Below are 24,539 nucleotides of genomic sequence, written 5' to 3'. Positions count from 1 at the left end.
AGATCAGATCATCCTAGGTGTGTATACAGAAAAGAAGTTGTGAATGTTGTTCGTGCAACGATTCAACACAATCCTTTGCATAAGCAAACAATTTTATCTTGTGAAATGAATATATCTCTACGAACTGCATCACATATTTTGAAGGATGATTTATGTGTTGGTGTATATAAGAGATACACACAGCATTTACTAACTGAAAAATTAAAGGAGATACGCCGAGTTCGATTCCAGGCTTTGTTAACGACGTATGGGGAGAGCCAGTATCAGTTCATCAGTGCTGCTGATTGGCCTAGTGGAAATCCGGACCTCAATCCACTAGATTTATCTTCGTGGCAGAAGCTTGAGGCAACAGCATGTCAAAAACGGCAATGCGATATTGAGATGTTAAAAAATCAATCGCACGTCAACTGTCAAAAGCACATCACTGGACATGATTCATGACTGATGAGTGGCCTCAACGTCTTCGCCGCTGTGTTGCCGAAAATGGTGATCATTTTGAATAAGAGTATGTTCATTCTGTAGCATTCTTTTGGTTTTTTTTTAATCTATGTACATTAATGGGTTAGCGTAGTTTTATTTTGTAGTTATATGCATTGAAAGTACTGACAGAATTTATGGCAATACTGTGCACATCCTCCATATAGAGATACCGTGTGGAAACTCATAAATAAATTGAGAGGTTCCTTACATTAGAAGCAAATGATTAAAAAAGTGCTTAATGAGGATAAAGTAAATAAAATTGCAGAAAAATTAGAACATATGCCTACAAAATCCCTACGATGACTCGGACAAGAAACCGGGCTTTCGAAGAGCTCTGCATGGTGAGCTACAAAGATGTTAAAATTGAAACCATACATGGGTATGTTTTGATGCAGAATGACAGATATTGGAGTGCAGAAAAAACCCCATTGCATACATCAAATTCCTCTACATGATGAATGGATAAGAGTATGGTGCACAGTGAATGGATACAGAATAACGGGACCTTTTATTTTTTTAACTGACTGTCGAACCACTGCGCATATAGCTAATGATACATTAAGCTTCATGGAGGAAATTTTTGAAGATGGGATTATTAGTACAGACTTATGGCCGTCACAGTCTCCAGAGGAACTTAAAAAATAAAGTGTATGAAGAAACCCCCAGACGATAGACAAACTGAAAGAACATATCAGGAGAGAAATAGCCTCAATTAGGAAAGACGAACTAATGCGTGTGAATCGGAGTTTCCAAACGTGATTCCAAAAATGTCTAGATGTACAAGGAGAATATTTCTAACATCTCCTGTGATAAGGTACGTGATTATTTTCATAATTTTGTTATATCATGGCATGCACAAAGTGAGGGAAGTGCCATACTTGTTGCTCTGCCACAGAGTGGGGAGTGATGAGTCGACAGCTCGGCCAACATCTAAAGAATCTAAATAATATGCCTTGAGACAAAATAACAGCATTCATCTACTAAGAATTTAATAGGTGTTTTATTAATGTAATTTAGTTTCATGAATTAATTTAATGCAAAGGAACTAAGGATGCTTAAGATGGATAATGTAGAATTATTTATTTTAGAGTACCAATCAAAATCATTGTTCAAGTATGATTCCTTGAAAGTTGATAAGCATGTATCTGATGTAATTGGGTTCCATTGTTTACACCTCTCATAGTATTTAAATTACTAAAGAACAGTGAAAAGGCTGCATACCATAAGTCCTTGGGTGCTCACTTTATATGTTCAAAGTTATAGGATTGAGTGCTGGTGCAATCGGTAGGAACATTGGTTAGATGTAGTTTTTAAGTTCAAGACCTCTCTTGGGACAAAAATCCAGCACTCAGTCATTTCTTAAAATCGATAGCAACAAAGTGATATCAAATACTTCTTCAATTTAGCATCCAGTCTTAGGATCAAAAAGCACCATTTTAAGCAAGCATGGGCAATGCTTGGTTGAACCTGAGTGGTCTTCATGTCATTAAATAGTATCTCTTGTCGCCATTGTCTTGGTCTTCTACAGGGGAACTTGCCCTCAATGGTGAAAGCCTAAAGAAAATTATGAGAAATTCAAAGCTCTTATAAAGTACAGAACAAAGGGAGGGGATGAAAAATGAATGAATATGTTACTTTTAAACAAGTGGGAGAGTCAAAACAAGGAATGAAATACTTTCTGCCCATAATAGCCAATAATATTACATCAGATGGCTACTGACTTATTTGGGCAAAGAGATTCAGTGTTCTTTCCAATGAGACAATTATCACTTCTCACAGTGTATTTCTCTCATTGTGTGAGGTATCTGAGAAGAAATGGATGTGGAAGAACTGGGGTTGATGAGGAGAGGCCTTACAAATTTAAAGATGGCAGTATACAAAGATGTGAAGATTGCCCTTGTATTTTGTGTTTTTATGTTTGTCCTTGTCTTCTCTTTCTGTTGTTCCCTCTTCCCACTCTGACCTGTCATTGTGTTTTGTCCTATTGTGTGTTCCTCTTCATGTTCCTATATCCCTATAAATATGACTTGATTTGGCACTTGTTTGTTCTTTTCCATTACCTAAAATTGAGCCACTGGGATCCTTTGCTCCTTCTGTGTTTGTCCTGTGTTCCTAACATTTTACCACCAGTAATCTTTATTGTGCGCCTCCTCCCTTTTCCCATTGTTTTATCTTACTTTCTTCATCAAGTCTGAAGTTCTGTCAAGATGGGCCCTCAATAAGTGTTGATGCTCATGCTCCTGATGAAGCTGGGAAGCAAAAAGAGCAAGCTTATTAGCGTCTGAGAAGAAATGGGATTGATGAAGAGAGAGCCTATCGGCAGTGTATAAAGACATGGAGATTGTCCTTATCATTTTATGCTTTCATATGTTCATCCTTGCCTCTTCTTAAAACACTCCCACTTTTGATCCTGACTTCCATTCCGTTCCGTTCCGTTCCGTTCCGTTCCGTTCCGTTCCGTTCCGTTCCATTCCGTTCCGTTCCGTTCTGTTCCATGTTCCTATTTATGCCCCTACATTTCTATTCAACACTTAATTTGTCCATTGTTTGTTCTTTTCCATTGCTTAACATGAACACCAGTTTATTGTGGCCAAGTCTGCAAAATAACTATGGTATGAATTTTTTCATCGGGTTTATTTATAGAAAGGTACTATCAGGGTAATAGGGGCTACCTGGCCGAGGTGGTAAAGGCGTGCTCGGTTCGCCAAGAAGGACGTGGGTTTGAATCCCCGTCAGGAAGTCGTAAAATTTAAGAAATGAGATTTCCACTTCCGAAGGTGCATATGGCCCTGAGGTTCACTCAGCCTACACCAAAAATGAGTACCAGGTTAATTCTTGGGGGCAAAGGCGGCCGGGCGCAGAGCTAACCACTCTACCCCATCAAGTGCTGAGGTTACGGATAGTGGAAGCCTTTACCTTCAACCCCTCCAAGGGCCTTCATGGCCTGTATGGAGAGGACTTTGCTTTTTTTGCTTTTACTACCAGGGTAATGGGGTTAGCTAAGGAATGGTGATGACTGTACAGCGAAGTTCTTAATGTTAAACTATAGAAGTACTGTATATGCATTGAATTACTTCCTTGTATTCCTTTCTTCATTCAATCCCATTTCTTCTCAGACGCTAATAAGCTTGATCTTTTTGCTTCCCAGCTTCATATACATCATATCGCATATCATCATACTGTATCATTTATGTTTAATATTGTATTTTGCTTAGCTCCGGCAGAGCTAACTCATGAGCAGGTTCTCAAAACAGTTTCACCACAATGTTAAAATAATCATAAAAGAATGAAATATACCTGAGATAGAGAGGCGTCTCGTGCAATGGTAATAATTAATCATTATGAAGGAATGTGGAGGATTTCCAACTATCAAATAACAAACTTAAATATAGGATGGCTGGTCTATTTACATAAGATGTGCTATTGTTGGACACAATGCACATTGTTGAAGATAACATGAGAAGAATGGCGATCTTTAGTAACAACAATGGTGTATCTAAACAATGATCTTTAAAATGACAACATGTCCGTAATTACAATTGCATTTACAAATATTTAATCATTAGTCCATTTGAAATTTCATATAGTCTAACACTGACTCAATCATAAATAATAAATCTTCAAATGAATATTTAAGTATGTATCTTGAAAATGATTTAAAACATTGCCATAAATGTTGGTTTAAATATCACCTTAATCATTGATTTAATACATATCACCATAATATAATTTAATCTTGATTGTAATTGACAATAAAATGATTGAATTTGAATATAAATTGGTCCGAATGAGCCTGAGTTTGGTTGATTCTCGTCTCCTTTACCCGCATTTATAAGAAAAAATCCTTACATCGGCCAGTATTCGCCTTCAGGTTATATCATTTGAGCAATTATAAATTAACGTTAATTCAATGGCAGCAACATAAAGATACTCATAAAATATGAAAGAGATTTTCCCTTTCTTAAACAACATACTCAATTCAATGCAGAAATAAATAATGTGAGATTAAAGATCGATTCGAAGAACATAAACAAATGTGATGCCATCAAGTAAAGAATAAATCATCTCAACATAGTGATAAAATGAGAAGAATATGGCATCATCCTAGAATGGACAAGTACATCCCACAATATTACAATATAGCCACAGTGAATCAATTCTGGATTACTCTTCAACGAAAGGCTGAAATAAAATCTCATGCACACACATAATAATATAATAATTTCATGGAGATAAGTGGAGAAATTACACAAGCAAAAAAATAAAAGGAAAAAATAAAAGAATAATCAGACATTACTATGGCTGAAGTGAAATGAGCAGTTAATAAACTGAAGATGGGAAAAGCTGTGGGAATGGATGAAGTGTCAATAGAAATGATCAAAGTAGCAGGACCAGTAGGATTGCAATGAACATACAGACTTCTCAGATGTGTTTGGAGAGAGAAGAAAGTTCCTGAAGACTGGAAAAAGGGAATAATATTACTAATATTCAAGAAAGGAGATAGGAGATATGTGGTAACTACCGAGGAATCACAGTCATCTCACATATTGGCAAAGTAATGGAAAGAATATTAGGAAAAAAGAATTAGAGTAAAGGTAGAAAGCCAAATAGAAGAAGAACAATTTGGATTTAGAGGAGGCAAGTCAACAGTGGAACCCATTTTCATCCTGAGACAAAATATGGAAAAAAGTTGGGAATATGGGAAGGATATGATAATGACCTTTATCGATTTGCAGAAGGCTTATGATAGCATCCCTAGAACAAAAGTTTGGGGATGCCTAATAAACGGAGGAATTGACAAGGAATTGAGAAACATGATTAATGCAATGTACAAAGATTGCTACAATAGTGTGAAGACTAGAGCCGGGGCATCAGATTGGTTTAGAATTGAGAATGGACTAGAACAAGGAGGTGTGTTGTCACCCTTACTGTTCTTAATGGTGATGGATGACATCATGAAGGCAGCAATGAAAAATTACAGTAGGAAGAAGATGAAGGTGATGTTTGCAGATGATGTGGTGATTTGGGGTGAGGATGAAGTGAAGGTTCAAGAACAGTTAGATGCAATAAATAAAAATATTGAAAATTGGAGATTGAAGATAAATGTGGAGAAGAGTAAGACAGTGGTGATGAGTAGAGGCAAGAAAGAAGGAAAAGGAATTATCAAAGTGGGAGATAAGAAATTGGAAGCAGTAAAACACTTCAAATACTTGGGAAGTGTACTGTCTGAAGATGGAAGAATAGATTTGGAAATTAATAGAAGAATACAACTGGGGAGTGCTTTCTATCAACAGGTGAGAGGACTAGTATGGAACAAGGATATACCAATGAAGGCTAAAAAAGTTATGTATAAAGCTTATTATTTTCCTATAATGACATACGCAGCAGAAACTTGGACAATGACTCAGAAGGATGAGAACAGAGTACAAGCAGCTGAAATGAAATTCCTGAGAAGTATGGTACAAAAAACAAAAAGAGACAGAGTAAGAAACAAAGATATACAGAAAGAACTGGGAGTACTGAAATTAAAGGACAAACTGGAGCAAAGACAGATTGAAATGGTTTGGACATGTCAAACGGATGAATGAAGTAAGACTACCAAGATGAGCATTGGAAGGACGGATGACAGGGAAGAGAGGACGAGGAAGACCAAGAATGCAGTGGATGGACTTGGTCAAGAGCAGCATTAGAAAATGAAACATGGATTGGAACATTGTGTCGGAAGAAGAATGGTGGAACAACAGAACAAAGTGGAGAGGAATCGTATTTGCTCCCACCCGGTGTCAGCTGGAAATGGGAAAATGATGATGATGATGGATTTCATGTGGCTATTTCTAGCCGAGTGCAGCCCTTGTAAGGCAGACCCTCCGATGAGGGTGGGTGGCATCTGCCATGTGCAGGTAACTGTGTGTTATTGTGGTGGAGGATAGTATTATGTGTGGTGTGTGAGTTGCAGGGATGTTGGGGACAGCACAAACACTCAGCCCCCGGGCCATTGGAATTAACTAATGAAGGTTAAAATCCCCATCCCGGCCGGAAATCGAACCCAGGACCCTCTGAACCAAAGGCCAGTTCGCTGACCATTCAGCCAACGAGTTGGACATGCACAAACATAATATTACAGTACTACTGCTGGTGGTTACTGGATCATTTCTGGTCAGATTCTCATGGAAATACATATGTAATAAATAAAAAGAGCAGAACTCGGCATATGGCTTTTAATATTCATTGATTAATATCGAAGATTGCTACATTCTACTACCTTTCTTACTTCATTGCTACAAGTGATCCATTCATTTATATTCTCGAAGACTCTATTCAACAAATACCACTCATACAATATCAATGCAACATAACACGTAACTTAAATAACATGTCGATTCAGTAGCTCGTAGACTCATAAACACGTAGATTCAATACTCGTAAACCTTCAAAAATACGTATATTCAATAACTCATCGACCTAAGATACAAAGATTCAATAATATGTAGCTAACATTGTCCTTGATTCTCCTGTAAAATAAAAGTTACCGTACAAATCTGCTAAATCTGCTGAATACTCTGAAACAGAATTGCTACTCTCTACTCAGTAATAATAGTACAGATATTATTACACTTGATGCATAATACTTGTTTCAAAGATCCTAATTTACCTGACCCGTTTAACACTGAAATTAATATTACTGAAGACTAACATCCAGAAATTCAAATAAGTGAGATCAAGATACATGATCAACATTAAATGTGGCCTGTAATTGTTAATTGAAGATAAGAAATAATATCAATCTCATATTCCGAATATTCTTTCTGCTCTGCCGATTGTAAATGATATGTACACAAGAATCAAAATAAAGAAAATAATCTGAAAGAGAATTCTGTATTAGTGAACATAAAAGTAAGGACTTATTTTATGTACAGCCACCTCTGCCAGGATCAGGTGAAGTATTACAGTCCATCTTGGCATTGTCCTGGTGCCTCACATATTAATTCATCTTGATGTAACACACACTAAAGAAAATACACATCTTAAATGTCAGGTACTGTAACATAATAGTATATATTATTCTTGGCCAAGCATGCATAAATTATAATTAATAAAATGAATATTTATATGATCGAAAAACCAGCCAATAGTTCAGATTAATATTAAATTCTGTAACTCCAATTGTACGACAGAATACCAGTTGTGTCTGTCATGAATACTGGAGAAGATCCTTAGCGTGAAATGCGGCGATAATAATAATAATAATAATAATAATAATAATAATAATAATAATAATAATAATAATAATAATAAATGCTAAGCTTATACGATTGCTTCCTTCCACGTTCAAGGCAAGAGAGTGAGTGAGAGTTGTTAACAATGGGCAATATAAGCTTGCCGCGTCTGTACGACTTCAGTCGTATCCCCCTTTAAATGTTGAGTTTACATACTCAATTTTGTTAATTATCCATCTCGTTATTACCTTTATTACCTTTTCTCAAGTTTTATAATTAATTATAATTAAATAATAATTTATAATTAATTATAATTAAATAATAATTTATAATTTATAATTAATTATTAATAATTCTTTCATTTAAATAAATTACTATATTGAAATATCGTTGTTCCGTCATATTCCAAAGATAATTATAGATGCAGATTCCATTCTCTGTGAAGCAAAGATGGTTATTATCAACGTCGATATGAGGAAAATGTCATAATATATACACACCAGATATTTTAATAGGATTTGGATCATAGCTAAAAAGTAATTTTATGGATACAGAAATTTCTTCTGCAACTGAAATGCATGTTGAAGAAACATGATAAAATCAATAGGAGGGGTGATAGTAGCATTTGTAACCTATGGAAAAGTGAAAAATGAGAAACATGAAATTCTAGGTGTAAGGATCATCTCTTGATGCTTTTGGGGTAACGTTGATGCAGAATTATTTGACAAGACAATCAGTAATGTGGAGAATGACACAGAATGACACAAAAAAAGGAACATGATTGTGGTGGTTGATCTCAATGTGGTAAATATCAACTGGGAAGCAAATGCCAATAACGGAAAGCATGACCAACAAAAGGGAAACTGGGAAAAACAGCTGAATCAGAAACTGATAAACCAACTAGAGAGAAGAATATTTTAGATGGGTTGATAAAACCACATGAACTCTACAGAGAAATGGAATTGATAGATGGTACAAGTGCTCATAAAGCTGTTTTGGTTGTAGTTATAAATAACTGTGAAATAAGGGGAGGTATGGTTCATGGTGTGGGTTACTGCAGACAATCCACCAGTGGTCCCCAGCCTGTTAGAGGAGAGATTCTCACTTGGACTACGTGTAAGTAGGGTAGCATCCTGCTTCACAGAACTTTCACCAAGCTCACTCAGAACGTTTTAAGCAAACTTCGGAGCTATGGGTGTAATGGAATCCCACTTTGATATGATAGGCAAGGGACTCCTTGGAAATTCCTTGATGAACAAAATGGTATTTGATGTGGAGCTATTAAAATCAATGTGGATTACAGAAAGAAAGGAAATAGAACTGCTTGAGTCAGCAAAGAGGACGCATCTGAATGCGTTACAAGTTAATGATATTCAGATAAGAGGAGATAACAAGGAAGAGGTACAGGATTATAAAGTATTAACAGGTGTTAAAAACAGGAAGGGAGAGTATGGGATGTTCATCAGGAATACTATGGCACGCAACAAAGTTTCTGTTAGGATGTAAAAGAATGAATGATGTGGCTAGATTTTGCTATTGGAGAAATTTGGATGAGAACTGTCTCTGTGTATTCACCATGCGAGGGTGCAGATGAGGATGAAGTTGACAAGTTTTATGAAGTACCAAGTGATGTCATAGTGAGGGTCAATAGCAAGGATAGGATAGTGTTAATGGGCAATTTCAATGCAAGAGTTGGAAATAGATCTGAAGGTTACAAAAAGGTAATGGGTAAATGTGGGAAGATATGGAAGCCAATATGAATGGGAAGCATTTACTGGACTTCTGTGCTAGTGTGGGATTAGCAGTTATGAATACATTCTTCAAGCATAAGACTATTCACTCCTACACATGGGAGGGTAAGGGCACCAGATCCATAATAGACTGTATCATAAGAGACTTTGAATTCAGGAAATCTCTTAGAAATGTGCGGGTATTCCATAGATTTTTTTGATAATACAGACCACTATCTGATCTGTAGTGAACTAAGTATCTCTAGACTTAGGACAGAGAAAGATAAATCTGTCTGCAGACAAATAAGGGTGGAGAATTTCCTGGCCAAGGAAATTAAACAAAAGTACATGGATATGATTAGTGAAAAGTTCCAAACAATAGAAAGTATACCGGTATAGGATGAAATTCATCCTGAAGATCATGAACTTCATCCTCACAGTATATATATCTATATATATAAAATAACTTGTCCTGACTGACTGACTGACTGACTGACTGATTCATCATCGCCGAGCCAAAACTACTGGACATAAAGAGATGAAATTTTGGGGATATATTCATATTAAGACGTAGGTGCTCGCTAAGAGAGGATTTTTGGATATTCCTTCGCTAAGGGGGTGAAAACGGGGGTGAAATTTTAAAATGAGTTGCTCTATATCTCAAAACTTTAAAAGTTTACAGTTGTAAAAATTGGTATTTAGAATCTTCTTTAAAAATAAGGAAACACGTATTTTTTTGTTTTCAGAAAATCCCAATAGGAGGGGTGAAAAGGGTGAAAATGGGGAAAAATGGGTTGAATGCCTTTAATCAGGATACCGGTACCTATATCTCAGAAACTGAAGATATTACAGACCTGAAAATTGGTACTTTTGATCTCTTTTAAAAATAAAGAAACACGTAATTTTTTTGTTTTTGGAAAATCCAATTAATGGGAGGGTGAAAAGGGGGTGAATTTTTAAAATGAAGGAATCTATATCTCCAAACTTTTAAAGTTTGCAGATGTAAAAATTGGTATTTAGAACCTTCATTAAAAATAAAGGAACACGTATTTTTTGTTTTCGGAAAATCGCAATAGGAGGAGTGAAAAGGGGCTAAAAAGTGGTTGAATGCCTTTAATGAGGCTACTTATATATCAGAAACTGAAGATATTACAGACCTGAAAATTGGGGTTTGGGATCTCCGTTAAAAATAAAGAAACACGTATTTTTTTGTTTCTGGAAAATCCAATTTAGGGGGGTGTGAAAAGGGAGTAATATTTTAAAATGAGTGTATCTATCTCAAAATTTTTAAAGGTTATATATGTGAAAATTGGTATATAGAATATCCTTTAAAAATAAATAAACACACGTATTTTTTCGTTTTTGGAAAATCCAAATATTGGGGGGTAAAATGGGGGGAGGGTAAATTTTTTAAAATGAGTGTGTATACATCTTAAAACTTTAAAATTTACAGATGTAAAAATTGGTAGTTAGAATCTCCTCTAAAAATAAAGGAAAACGTATTTTTTGTTTCCTGTAAATCCCAATAGGAGGGGTGTAAAAGGGTGAAAAATGGGTTCAATGCCTTGAATGAGGATACATATATCTCAGAAACGAAAGATATTACAGAACTGAAAATTTGTATATGGGATCTCCTTTAAAAATAAAGAAACACGTATTTTTTAGTTTTGGAAAATCCAATTAATGGCGGTTAAACAGGAGTGACAAATTGGGTGAATTTTTGAAAGACTATATCTACAGAATATCTTGGAAACGTAAAATGTTACAGACGTAAAAAGTGGGTGTTTGTATCTCCTGTAAATCTAAAGAAACATAGGTGATTTGTGTTTGGAAACTCCACTTAAGGGGAACTCAAAAGGGGTGAAATTTTAAAATGAGAATTTTTACAGTTTATCTCAAAAAACTTAACATGTTACAGAAGTGAAAAATGGTATTTTTTTATCTCTATTAAACATAAAGAAACGTGTATTTTTAGCTTTCGGAAATACCACTTGGGTGGAGGGGGGCGTAAAAGTGACTGAAAATGGTGTTGAATTCTTTTAATTAGGCTACTGATATCTCAAAAATGAAGATGTTACAGACGTGAAATTTGATATTTGCAATCTGCTTTAAAAATAAAGAAACACGTATTCTCGGAAAATCCAATAAGGGGGGGGTGAAAGAATTTTAAATTAATTAAATTAATTGAATGAGAATACATACATCTAATAAAAACTAAAGTTGTTACAGACGTGAAAATTCGTATTTGGATCTCCTTTAAAAACAAAGAAAAACGCGTTTTGGGGGGAAACCATCTTGGAGGGCGGGAGTGTAAAGGAGTTGAATTCCTTTCATGAGGACACATAAATCAAAAACTGAAGAAGTTAGAGTCGTGATAATTGGTATTTAGAAGATCCTTTACTATTAAAGAAACAAGTATTTTTTGCGGGAAAATTCACTTAGGGGGGAGGGGAGTAGTGTGAAATGAAGTGAAAAAAGTAAATTATTTTTATGGGGATACTTATATATCAAAACTGAAGGTAATAGACGTGAACATTGGTGTTTGAAATCTTCCTTAAACATAAGAAACAAGCCTTCTTTTAATTTTTTTTGGGGGGGGGGTGCCGGTAAATAAACTTAACGGCGGTGGGGTGTAGAAGGAGGTGAGACCAATTGATTTTACTGTTCTTAATGTACTTATAAGGATCCTCGGCAGCGCACCGGCCTCTCACAGCTGGGTTCCGTGGTTCAAATCCCGTTCACGCCATGTGACATTCGTGCTGGACAAAACGGAGGCGGGACAGGTTTTTCTCCGGATACTCCGGTTTTCCTGTCATCATCCATTCCAGCAACACATAATAATAATAATAATAATAATAATAATCATAATAATAATAATGATGATGATGATGTTCCGGACCGTCGTCAAATGTGCGGACCGCGCTGGAAACGGCTCCTTAACGGGTAATGACTAAGAATGCAGTCCGGCCGCGGGTTCAGTGCCTTCTAGGCACCCAATATGACACCACGCCGGATCTCCTGAAGGATTTTATCCCTATTAAAAATGATTATAGGAAAAGATGGCAAAGATTTACGGACCCAACTGACCGGGAGGAATACCTGAGCCTAGCCCGGGAAGACGAAATCGATTGCTGGAAAAGAAGATTGAAAAATGGGAGGAAACATGCCGTAATCTAATAGAAAACGAGTCAGATCGGGAAGTTTGGTGGGTTCTCGCAGAAAACGAGTCAGACCGCGAATTTCGGCGGATTATATATCTAAAACAATAAGCATTCAATTATAAATTTCAGTATAATACCGTAGCGAAGCACGGGTATCTTGCTAGTTAGGATATATAAAGAGAATGGGGGCATACAGTAGGGCTAAAGAAGCACAACAGATCTGATATTTGCTTTGAGGATGTTGGCAGAGAAACACTGGGAAAAAGGAAAAGACCTAATTATTGTGTTTATGGACCTTGAAAAGGTGTTTGTTCCTAGATCAACTATTTGGAAAAGTCTTAGAAAACTTGTTGTACTAGAGTAGCTTATTAAGAAGATCCAAATGCTATATACTAATTCCAAAAGCTGTGTCAGTATTGGAGATGGTCACTCTGAATGGTTCAATACAACCAAAGGAGTACAACAGGGAAGTGCTTTATCACCTCTTCTACTCATAGCAGTTATGGATACCATTTTAAAGGAACTGAAAGAAACGGTAATAAAGATCCTCAGGCTCTGGTGTTTGCAGATGATGTGGCAATATGGGATGAAACAGAGGAGGGAGTGCAAAATATTCTGAATGCATGGTGTAAGAAGTTTGATGATTATGGAATGAAACTGAATCCATCAAAAACAATAGCATTGAAAATCAGCAGACTTAATACAGAATGCAACATAAAACTACAGGACCACCAAATTGAAGTAGTAGGCTACACCAATTCAGATATTTAAGAAGCGTAATGGCTAGTAATAATAGGGCTGAGATAGAAATAACAAACAGAGTAACCAAAGGCTCTAACTTTTACAGTATCATTAGACACCTACTATGGCACGAGAAGGTTCCACAAAGAACAAAAATGATCCTGTACAAGTCATATTTCATTCCCATTCTTACATATTCTCTTGAAACTTGCACACTAACATCAAAGGATTGTAGTAGGATTCAAGCCTGTGAAATGAAATTTCTTAGAACTGCCCTCCAAAAGACACGACTTGATCACTCTTAAAATGATGAAATCCGATCTAACCTAGGTCTAAATGAATCGATGGAGGAAAGACTTAGGTCATCTAGACTTAAATGGCTTGGGCATGTTAAACGAATGGATGGCATAAGGTTACCATGTGCTTATTTTGAAAAGAGAATAACAGGTAGAAGACCAGCTGGAAGACCAAGGAGAAGATGGATGGACCAACTGAGGGAAGACATGGAGAGAAGAGGATAGAACTGGGAATCTGTCATGGACAACAACATTTTTTTGAATAGGTAACTTTGGAAGACACTCGTTTTCAAACACCCTACCCAGCTCACTGGAAGGGCAAACCGATAATGATGATGACAGTAGAAACAGCACGAGAATGCCTGGGAACAACTGTGTATAAAGATGGGAAAAAGAAAACATCTTGGTGGAATGATGAAGTGAGAGCAGCTTGTAAATGTAAAAGGAGTATCAGTAATGGCTCCACACAAGGACTGATGCAGATGTGGATTTGTGTGTAAATGAAAGTAACAGAGTGAAATGAATAATTGTTGAATCCGAGAAGAAGTCATGGGAAGATTTCAGTAATAACCTGGAAATGCTAGGTAAAGCGACAGGGAAACCTTTCTGAATGGTAATAAAGAATCTACGAAAGGGAAGGGAAAAAGGAAATTAATAGTGTTTTGGGTAAATCAGGTGAACTAATAGTACATTCCAGGGAAACATGCAACAGGTAGAAGGAATATTTTGAAAATCTTTTCACATAACAGGAAATCTTTCTGGTGATGTCACAAACAACTGAGGTCATGGGGAGGAGGAAAATGATGTTGGTGAAATTATGTTTGAGGAAGTGGAAAGGATGATAAATAAACTCCATTGTCATAAAGCAGCAAAAATAGATGAAATCAGACCTGAAATGGTGAAATACAGAGGGAAGGCAGGAATAAAATGGCTTCATAGAGTAATAAGATTAGCATTGGATGTTAGTAAGGTACCTTGTGATTGGAGAAAAGAAGCAATTGCACCTATCTACAGCATAAGTAAGGGAACAGGAAGGATAGCACCAACTATCGAGGTATTTCATTGATCGGTATACCACGCAAGTTGTTCACTGGCATTTTGGAAGGGAGGGTGCAATCAGTGGTTGTATGTTAGATGAAAATCAGTGTGGTTTCAGACCAGAGAGGGGCTGTCAGGATCAGATTTTCAGTATACACCAGGTAATTGGAAAACACTACGAGGGGAATAGACAGTTATGTTTATGTTTCATAGACTAGAGAAGGCATATGACAGAGTATCGAGGGAAAAGATGTTAGCTGTAGTGTGAGATTATGGGATTAAGGGTAGATTTTTAAAGAATGAGCTCTTTTGGTTGGTTCAAGGTATTTCATGGGTTAGACAAGGCTGTATTCTTCCACCTTTGTTGTTCATAATTTACATGGATCATCAAGTATAAGTGGCAGACTGTGCTGAAAGCCTGCATTCTAATATCTTGGAACTTGAAAATAGATGCAATGAGTATGATATGAAAATTAGCCTTTCTAAGACTAAAGTGACATCAGTAGATAAGAAAACTAAGAGAACTGAATGTCAGGTTAGGAATACAAAGCTGGAATAGGTAGATAATTTCAAGTATTTAGAATGAGTATTCTCACAGGAAGGTAGTATAGTAAGCAAGACTGAATTCAGGTGCAGCAAAGCTAATGCAGTGAGCTTGCAGTTGCAATAAACAGTATTCTGTAAGAAAGAACGCAGCTCCTGGATGAAACTATCTTTACACCAGTTTGTTTTTAGACCAACTTTTTCTTTACGGGAGTGAAAGCTAGGTGGACTCAAGATATCTTATTCTTAAGTTAGAAGTAACAGACATGAAAGTAGTAAGAATGATTCCTGGTACAAACAGGTGGGAAAATGGATGGAAGGTACTCGGAATGAGGAGATAAAGGCTAAGTTAAGAATGAACTTGACTGATGAGGCTGTACGCATGAAACGGCCACATTGGTGGGTTCTTGTGAGGCGAATGGAGGATGATAGGTTACCTAGGAGAATAATGGACTCGGTCATGGAGGTTAAGAGAAATGGAGGAATACCAAGATGATGATGGTCAGAGTCAGATTCTAATGATTTAAAGATAAGGAGCATGGTACTAAACGAGGCCAAAATGTTAGTTGCAAATAGAAGACTATGGCAGAAATTAGTAAAATTACAGAGGCTTGTAGACTGAATGCTGGAAGGCATAGGAGATGCATGTATGTAGAAAGGAAGGTTGAAAAGTAGGATTATTAAGCAGTATCATATGGTTGATAAGAGAGGCATGAGGGAGTATTTAAACATTAATTATGATTGGCAGAAAATGGTAAACAGAAATGTAACCTGCTATTTTGCTTTAGGACACAGATAGGTCTTATGGCGATGTTGGGACAGGAAAGGTCTAGGAATAGGATGGAAGCAGCCATGGCCTTAATTAAGGTACAGCCCCAGCATTTTCCTGGTGTGAAAATGGGAAACCATGGAAAAACATCTTCAGGGCTGCCAACAGTGGGGTTCAAACCCACTATCTCCTGGATGTGAGCTCACAGCTGCGCGCTCCTAACCGCACGACCAACTCGCCCGGTAGAAATGTAACCAGCCTATGGGATAGGTTTACACTATTGTTGAGGAATGTGAAAACAGGTATTTTTCTTTAAGGGTGGAAAAGAATGGTGAAGTTGTACTATATTATAACAGAGAAATAAACGCTTTAAAAAGGAGCAGATTAGAAAGAAACAGAGTTAGGGATGGTTGTGGAAGTAAAGAGAGATTGAAGGAACTTAACAGGAAATTGAATTTAGGGAAGAAGTCAGCTAAGAATAACATGAGATCAAGCATTTTTGTCAGTCATATGAATTTTAGTGACTGAGCAACTGGCTGTGCGGTTTGGATCACGTAACTATCGACTTGCATTCGGGAGATAGTGGGTTCGAACTCCACTGTCAACAGCCCTGTAGACGGTTTGCCGTGGTTTCCCATTTTTACACCACCTTAATTAAGGCCACGATCGCTTCCTTCCCACTCCCAGCCCTTTCCTATCCCATTGTGTCTCCATAAGACTATCCGTGTTAATGTAGCGTAAAGCAGATTGTTTAAAAAAAATGAATTTCAGTGAAAAATATGACGAGTATGAAGACTGGAAGAAGGGTATAATCATACCTATTTTCAAGAAGGGAAGTAGACGGAAATGCATCAACTACTGTGGAATTACTCTGCTCTCTCATAGTCTAAAACTTCTGGAAAAAATCACAGAGAGTAGATTATGAAGAACTGTAGACAACTACAGACCTTATCTTTGTGGTCAGGATGTTAATGGAAAATGGGAAAAAGGGAAACCACTTTTTCTACTATTCCTAGACATCAAAAAGGCTTGTGATAGCATACCAAGGGAGCGTATCTGGGAATGCCTAAAAGAGCTGGGAGTTTGTGACAGTTTTATTGCAAAAGTGAAGATGCTGTATGATAAAACCAGAAGTTGTGTGTAAGTGGATTGTGGGCTGTCTAAATGGTTTGAAGTGAAGAGAGAAGTACAGCAAGGCAGTGCATTGTCTCCCCTCCTATTTATCACTGTGATGGATGACATAATAAAAACACTAAAAGCGAAGGAGCAGCAGAACTTGCAAGCTTTTATCTTTGCAAATGACATGGTAATCTGGGGTGAAACTGAAAATTATGTGAAGGAAAAGTTGCAGAAATGGAGTCAAGAGTTTAAGAGATATGATTTATATATTAACAAGGCTAAGATGGTGGTGATGTTAACAGAAGGGAGATGACAACTCACAAATCAGAATAAATGACACCAAACTGGACAGTGTTCAAACATTTAAGTACATGGATAGTATAGTACCAAAAGACAAGCTTGCAAATTATGAGGTGTACCGTCGAATTAGCAAGGCAACTCAATTCTACCATCAAGTAAGACAACTGGTGTGGGATAAACAAGTACCATTGAAAGCTAAGATGACATTAAATAAATCATATTATACACCCATTTTCACGTATAGCTTGGAAACTACCAAGTTAATGAGACAAGACAACTCAAAACTCCAAGCTGCAGAAATAAAGTTCCTATGCACCATGATACAGAAGACCAGGAAGGACAAGTTCAGGAATGCTAAAGTCGGAGAGGACGTGGAAATAGGAGACTCCCTACTGCAAAGGATCCAGAAAGCAAGAATGAAGTGGTTTGGCCATGTAAAAAGGATGAGTGCAAGCAGGACTGCAAAAAGAGAATATGAAAGAAAAGTAGGAGGAAAAAGACCAGTGGGCAGACCCAGAAGAAAATGGACCGATCTGGTGAAGAATGATGTCGAGAAGAGAGGACAAGATTGCGATAAGATCACAAGAGAACAGTGGTTCATGGACAAAGATGGAGGGGGCTCGTACACCGTACCCAGGCAACTGGAGATAATCAACGATGATGATTGATCACGATGATGAATAGGTACTTTAAGGCAAAAACAGGAAGGACTTACCTGGAACCATAAATAAACATGTGATGATTTACAGAGAAGTATTTAGTTAGCAGTATATTAATATAGTTGGACTTAAGTATAACACTCAAGTTGAGGAGGTTATTAAAACTAGTGAAGTACAAAAACTTGCCTATAATAATACAGATATTTACAAAGAGATGCAAAGCTGCAATCTAGTAAAGCAGATGGAATTGATACATTTCTGAGGATATACTAAAGGCAATAGGCTGGGATATAGTACCATATCTGAAGTACTTTTTGATTACTGTCTGCATGAAGGAGCTATGCCAGATGAATGGGGAGTTGCTATAGTAGTTCCAGTGTACAAAGCAAACGGTGATAAATATAAAATTACTGGCCAACTTGATATGTGCTGCTTGTAAGCTCTGGGAAAGCATTATTTCTGATTATATTAGACACATTTGCAAATTTACTAATTGCTTTGAAAGAAGGAAGTTGAAGTTTGGTACAGGTTATTCCAGTGAGACTCCACTTGTAGGATTCCAGTAAGACATAGAAGATATTTTAGATTCAGGAATTGCACCCGGGGGATAGTGGGTTCGAATCCCACTGTCGGCAGCCCTGAAGATGGTTTTCCGTGGTTTCCCATTTTCACACCAGGCAAATGATGGGGCTGTAATTTAATTAAGGCCATGGCCACTTCCTTCTAACTCCTAGGCCTTTCCTATCCTATCGTCACCATAAGACCTATCTGTGTCGGTGCAACGTAAAACCACTAGCACAAAAAAAAAAGGAAGATTCAGGAGGTCAAATGGACTGTATCACTATTGACCTATCCAAGGCTTTTGATAGGTTAGATCATGGGAGAGTACTGATGAAATGGAGGGCTATTGGACTAGAGAAAAGGAGTGACTGAATGGGTGGCAAAATTTCTAGAAAACATAACTCGGAGAATTATAGCAGGTGAAGCATTAGCTGATCCTGTAGTGATTAAGAGGGAGGGAGGGGTCTGCAAGGCAGTATTATTGGATGTTTATATTTTCTTATGCAGCATATGTAAATGATATGAGTAAATAACTGAAATCACAGACAAGGCCTTTTGCATATGATGATATACTCTAAAGAATAATAAATAAGTTACAAGATTGTGAGCGACTGTTAAAGGACCTCAGCGAAGTTGTGAAATGAACAACATAATGTTATGATGGTAAATGGTATGAATAGTCAGGCTAGAAGTTTCATCAAGAGGAATAAAATTGTCTCTCTGCCTTTACTGTGTTAATGAGATGAAAGTACCTCAAGGGAATCACTGTAAATATCTAGGTGTTAACATAAGGAATGATCTACATTGTCGAAATCATATTAACAAGTTTATCATTTAGGTTAAAGATCTCTTCACATGGGGTTATAAGCCAGTGGTAAGCCACCAATTACAGTATGGTTCCAGTGTGTAGGACCCTTACTAGATTTATTTGATTCAAGAAATGGGAAATGAAGGAAATCAACACAATGTGTTCCAGGTGATTTCCAACAAAAGAGATAAGGTTTGAAACTGCTGCTAACTTTGGCCTGGGTAGATTTACGAATAAGGAGACGAGTTGCTCGACTAAGCGGTATGTTTCGAGCTGTCATTGGAGAGGTACAATTAAAATTAAAATAGTTCCACCTTTTCAATACAAATTCAAGTAAAGTGGGTTACTTTACAGAAGAAACATTTATTAGGTACTAGTTTTGACCCATTATCAGGGTCATCATCAGCCAAAAGCATGAGTTGCACAATGTATCAAATAGTCAATAGAAATTTCTATAAATGTTTCTTCTGTAAAGTAACCCACTTTACTTGAATTTTTATTGAACAGATTGAACTATTAATTTTAATTTTTATTGTAATCATAGTTCAATATGGATCATTCACAATGAAATTTATATCTCACTGGAAAGGTGGCATGAAATGACATTAACAGATGAATAAGCATGAATGAAATTTTTCCACCATTTTCCTGGAGTGAAGATAGAAAAAATTTCAGCATTAGCCATGCTTCAATCAAGGATTAAATCTTTATATAGTTGAATAGTACATTTCTCCAAATCTAATCAGCCTACAGTATGATATCATCAATGAGCTAGAATATAATACATAGAGTGGCTATCATGCTGCCATCTTTGAAGAAAGTTGAACTGGCGACCACCATGTCTTAAAGAGGCAGAGCGCTATGAAAGAGAGTGCGAAACAGAGCAAGAAAATTAGACATTTTCACACAGATCTTATTCACTAGGTGTAACAGTTGGAGATTATTTGAGTTGATGATGAAAATATTGGATGGAAAGCGTAACCATTTGACGTGCAAAAGTTTTTGTTAAGCAGAAATTCCCTACAGATTCGCAATGTACCGGTACTTTAACGTAAAATAAAAGAAACAAAACACGTAACAATTTGTTTTTTCTTGAAGTGATATATTGTTGAAAATGATTAAATCAATAATTGTTTTATCTCATAGATGTGGAGTTATCCACACATCTCCAATTTATCAACATGCAGAAGAGTGGAGGCGTACGGTATAAGATTACGGATTAGGATGCACACCTAAGCAGCCAAGAAAATTAAACACACTTTAATGAATTATCATACATTTCAAAGGCAACCTTTCTACGTAACATTATTATAACATTGACTGGAAATAAAATTTACACTAAACAAACTGATTTTTATATTGATCTATTAATAATCACATTTCTCGATCTGAAACAGGTCTGTCATTCACATGAACCGATACGTATCTTCTAGCTCTGATTCACTGTCCCATGAAAAGTATTAATTTTGTGTACATCTGCCATATGGTTACTCCTTTCATTCTTGTGTAATAGCTCTATACCTGTGGTGCAGTCTAATTTAAAATGCTGCTTTAAGAGAAGTTTTGTCATGCTGGAGTAATGGGTTTCCTCTCTGAACTTGGCAGCAGTAAATAAATTATCTTTACTGTAAAACAATTGCCCTGCAAATGACGTGAGAACTTCAGTCTGTAACTTTAACATAAGGTTTAAGTGACATCTCCGCGATGTGACTTCTTTTCTGAACACTTTTCAGCCACGTGACAATTTCACACCATGAGCTGGATAAAGAGACTATATCTTTCTAGTCATAATTTGTAGCACAGCAATCATGATCAGTAGAGGTGCTGTCATTGGAAGGAACCATAGTACATAGATAAGAGAAGCATCACTTTTTGTCGATGGGTCAATCTGTCCCAGTGAACAATTCCTGTGTGCTGACCTGAATTGCTCTGCATTGGGATTATTTCAGTTTCTTCCCTAGTACATATGGATGAGAAGAGCAATTCTAAATTGTTGATAATAACTTGGGTAGTTGAAGTCTCCTATCATTAACTAAACACCCAACCCCGTAGAGAAACGGGACAAGGGTTGGACACACACATGTAGTGCTCTTGGTGTTCTGAACAGAGAGTACTTTGCTGCTTGGGATACCACTTGTCTCTCTTCATGTTATTCACCCACTACCTAGTCAGCTATTTGTCTTCTAGTGGGAACCTGACGAGAATTTGTGCTTTACAATGGCGAAAATTAAGACAATCTTTCAATATACCTACGTGGCCTTCTTTAGAAAAGAAATGAACTTACCTGAAAATAAGATACACTGTATGTTTTGCTCGAACAAAGCATGTGAAACAGAATGTAGGCATAATTAGTGATGGGCAACGCTCTCGTTCAAGACTCTCGAGAATGACGTCGCAGATCTCGAGACTGATTCTCCTGTAGTGCGAGCTGTGCGACGTACCAGTAACTACGAGTGTAAACTTGATAGTATATCATCAGCAGTTATTGCGTAAAATAACGTTCTCACATGGAAACGTGTGAACCAGTAAATGTTATCAAAAGTCTGGAAATGTACTGCCTGTTTAACTATGAACCCATTAATACCATTAACGAAAGCGAAAACAGAATGTCAGTATCTTAAACTGTTCACAACTTATTTGGGGTGGACATCTTAGCTGAATAAACCTACGTAATTTGTAAATAGCTGTAGATAGGATGTACACCTATTTGGATACTAGAGGCATGCATTATTTGAACCTGAGACGGTGAAAGATGTGCTTTGCTACATATGCAACTACCATTACACATGAGTGGAACGTGTAATCTAAAATGCCCGTGTTTGCTCCAATTTATTCTTTCGACACGGGTGATAGGCAACGCTCTCGAGACCGATTCTCGTGTACTGCGAACTGTGTGACGTTCCAGAAACTACGAGCGTAAGCTTCATGGTACCGGTATATCATCAGCAGTTCTCATATGGAAACGTGTGCGACGATAAATTTTGTCAAAAGCCTACGAAAGCACTGCATGTTGAACTACGAGCTCCTTAATACCATTAACGAAAGTGAAAACAATGTCAGCATCTTAAACTGCTCACGAGTTATTTCAGGTGGACTTCTTAGCTGAATAACCCGTATAATTTGTTAATAACTGTAGATAGAATATACATCTACCCGGATACCTCGCAATCATTGTCGACAGGGTAGCTTCTTATTGTGATGCAGACCGGGCCGGAGGAGTTCTGTGACGATTCCCCTTCATTGATAGTATGCGTTTTTAAGTGCCGGATCATCCCAGAAGTATTTCTGCCGACGCATTTTACTTCTTTTGAACAAGCAACACAGCGGGCTGTGCTATGTGACATCTCTTCAAAATAACCGACGTCCACGACTTACGTCGCGTTTCAGACATCATCGTCTTCAAATTATCGCGTACAACACACAATTACACATTGCATCGTCATATATCAAAGTACGTAATTATTACGCGAATATTCTATAACATTGTAAGGAATTATTTCATTCGTCACCAAAATATCGGTAAACCAGCAGTGGTCATATGATATTGAATGTGGGGCCTGAAAACGATGTACACCTACCTGTCGAAAGAATTGGAGCAAGTTCAAGCATTATAGATTACACATTCCACTCATGCGTAAGGGTGGTTGCATATGTAACAAGGCGCATCTTGCCTCGTCTCGAGTTCGAATAATGCACGCCTCAAGTATCCAGGTACGTGTACATACAGTAGCCGTCAGTTTCTGTGCTTAGCCGCACGGCTCCATGGCTAACTGGTTAGCGTGCTGGCCTTTGGTCACAGGGGTCCCGGGTTCGATTCTCGGCATGGTCGGGAACTTTCATCTTCATCACGACGCACGGGTCGCCTACGGGAGTCAAATTGAAAGACCTGCACCTGGCGAGCCGAACAAGTCCTTGGACATTCCCGGCACTAGAAGCCACACGCCATTTCATTTAATTTAATTTCTGTACTTAGCCTATTCATTCGTGTACCTACCAGTGCATACAATCCTAGAATGCGTATCCTTTATTATTATGTTATACTGCGTCAAAATAGTCCTCGGTAGAATTGAACGCCCTAGTCGCTTGACGACACATATTTACGGAATGGAGAAGGCGCGTGCGTGGTTTGCTATTCGCATACTCGGCACAAACAGCATTCAGCTCCGACTACCTGTAGGCCTACGACGCGCTGCTAGCCACACAATGCGGGGACAACGCTCTCGAGATCTCTCGAAATTTCTCGCGAGAAATAGTGCCTGCGCTAGTCTCGAGAAATATCGAGACCTCGTCTCAGACTGCCCATCACTAGGCATAATCACACTACAATAAATAAAGCCAAACTACAAAATAATTTATATTAATGACGAACTTTACGCATATTCAAGATTACTCAAATAGCTCCAGACAGGTGTTGTCGTTAGCTGGTACATTGATATCATGGCGGCTGTAGTGTTGCTTGCCTCCACCCGGAGTGCTAATCGAGCTGCTATAGCTACTCTATATGTTATATTCTAGCTCGTTGGATATCATTGTAGGTAAATTACATAAGACTACAGCATTATGATTAACATTCATGTATGTTTCAAGGTTCTTCAAGTCCTACTCCAGACACCATTTATCATAGATGGACTCAGACGCTGCAGCAATACAAGAGCTTTGCGCCACGAGAAACCAGGACGTGAACTTGTCACCTTTCTTGTTGTTTGTAATGTAGCACTATGGGTAACAGAGACCTTTGAGATTAAGTCACATGATAAGATAGATGACCCTTATGAGATCTATGGCAAGGTGCTCTGGACTATCATCAGTCATATGACTTTACCATTAACAATGTTCTACAGATTTCACTCATCTGTCTGTCTTGCAGACATATGGAAATCCGCCTATGAACGGGGTGAATAAAATAATGAGTCAAATGTTTACAGAGAAGTTAATTCAGAACTGAAAAAATTGCTTCTTACAATAATTAAATGGCTTTTGAAGCATCATGGTATTATGTTATTGCAACAGTATAGCCATACCTATATATACAGTAAAACTTCCTAATAGCAGACACCTCTGTTTTTGAGAAGTGTCCATTATTTTAATAAAAATTCAAATTTTTGAGTCCTAAAAAA

At 37.4% G+C, this 24,539-nt stretch overlaps 1 protein-coding gene across 1 annotated transcript in view; it reads left to right on the top strand.

The window, feature by feature from the left end:
* LOC136874914 (proton channel OtopLc) overlaps nucleotides 1-24,324 on the top strand; it is a 224,654-nt gene extending 200,330 nt beyond the window's left edge. Inside the window, exon 12 of the mRNA XM_067148624.2 lies at nucleotides 24,010-24,324. Coding sequence (XP_067004725.2) covers nucleotides 24,010-24,324 — 315 coding nt within the window. The remainder of the gene's footprint in view (nucleotides 1-24,009) is intronic.
* Nucleotides 24,325-24,539: the final 215 nt, after the last annotated feature.

This window comes from Anabrus simplex, chromosome 1, assembly GCF_040414725.1.
Source record: "Anabrus simplex isolate iqAnaSimp1 chromosome 1, ASM4041472v1, whole genome shotgun sequence".
Classification (NCBI taxonomy): Eukaryota; Metazoa; Arthropoda; class Insecta; order Orthoptera; family Tettigoniidae; genus Anabrus; species Anabrus simplex.
This window is presented reverse-complemented; position numbering and strand designations above follow the sequence as displayed.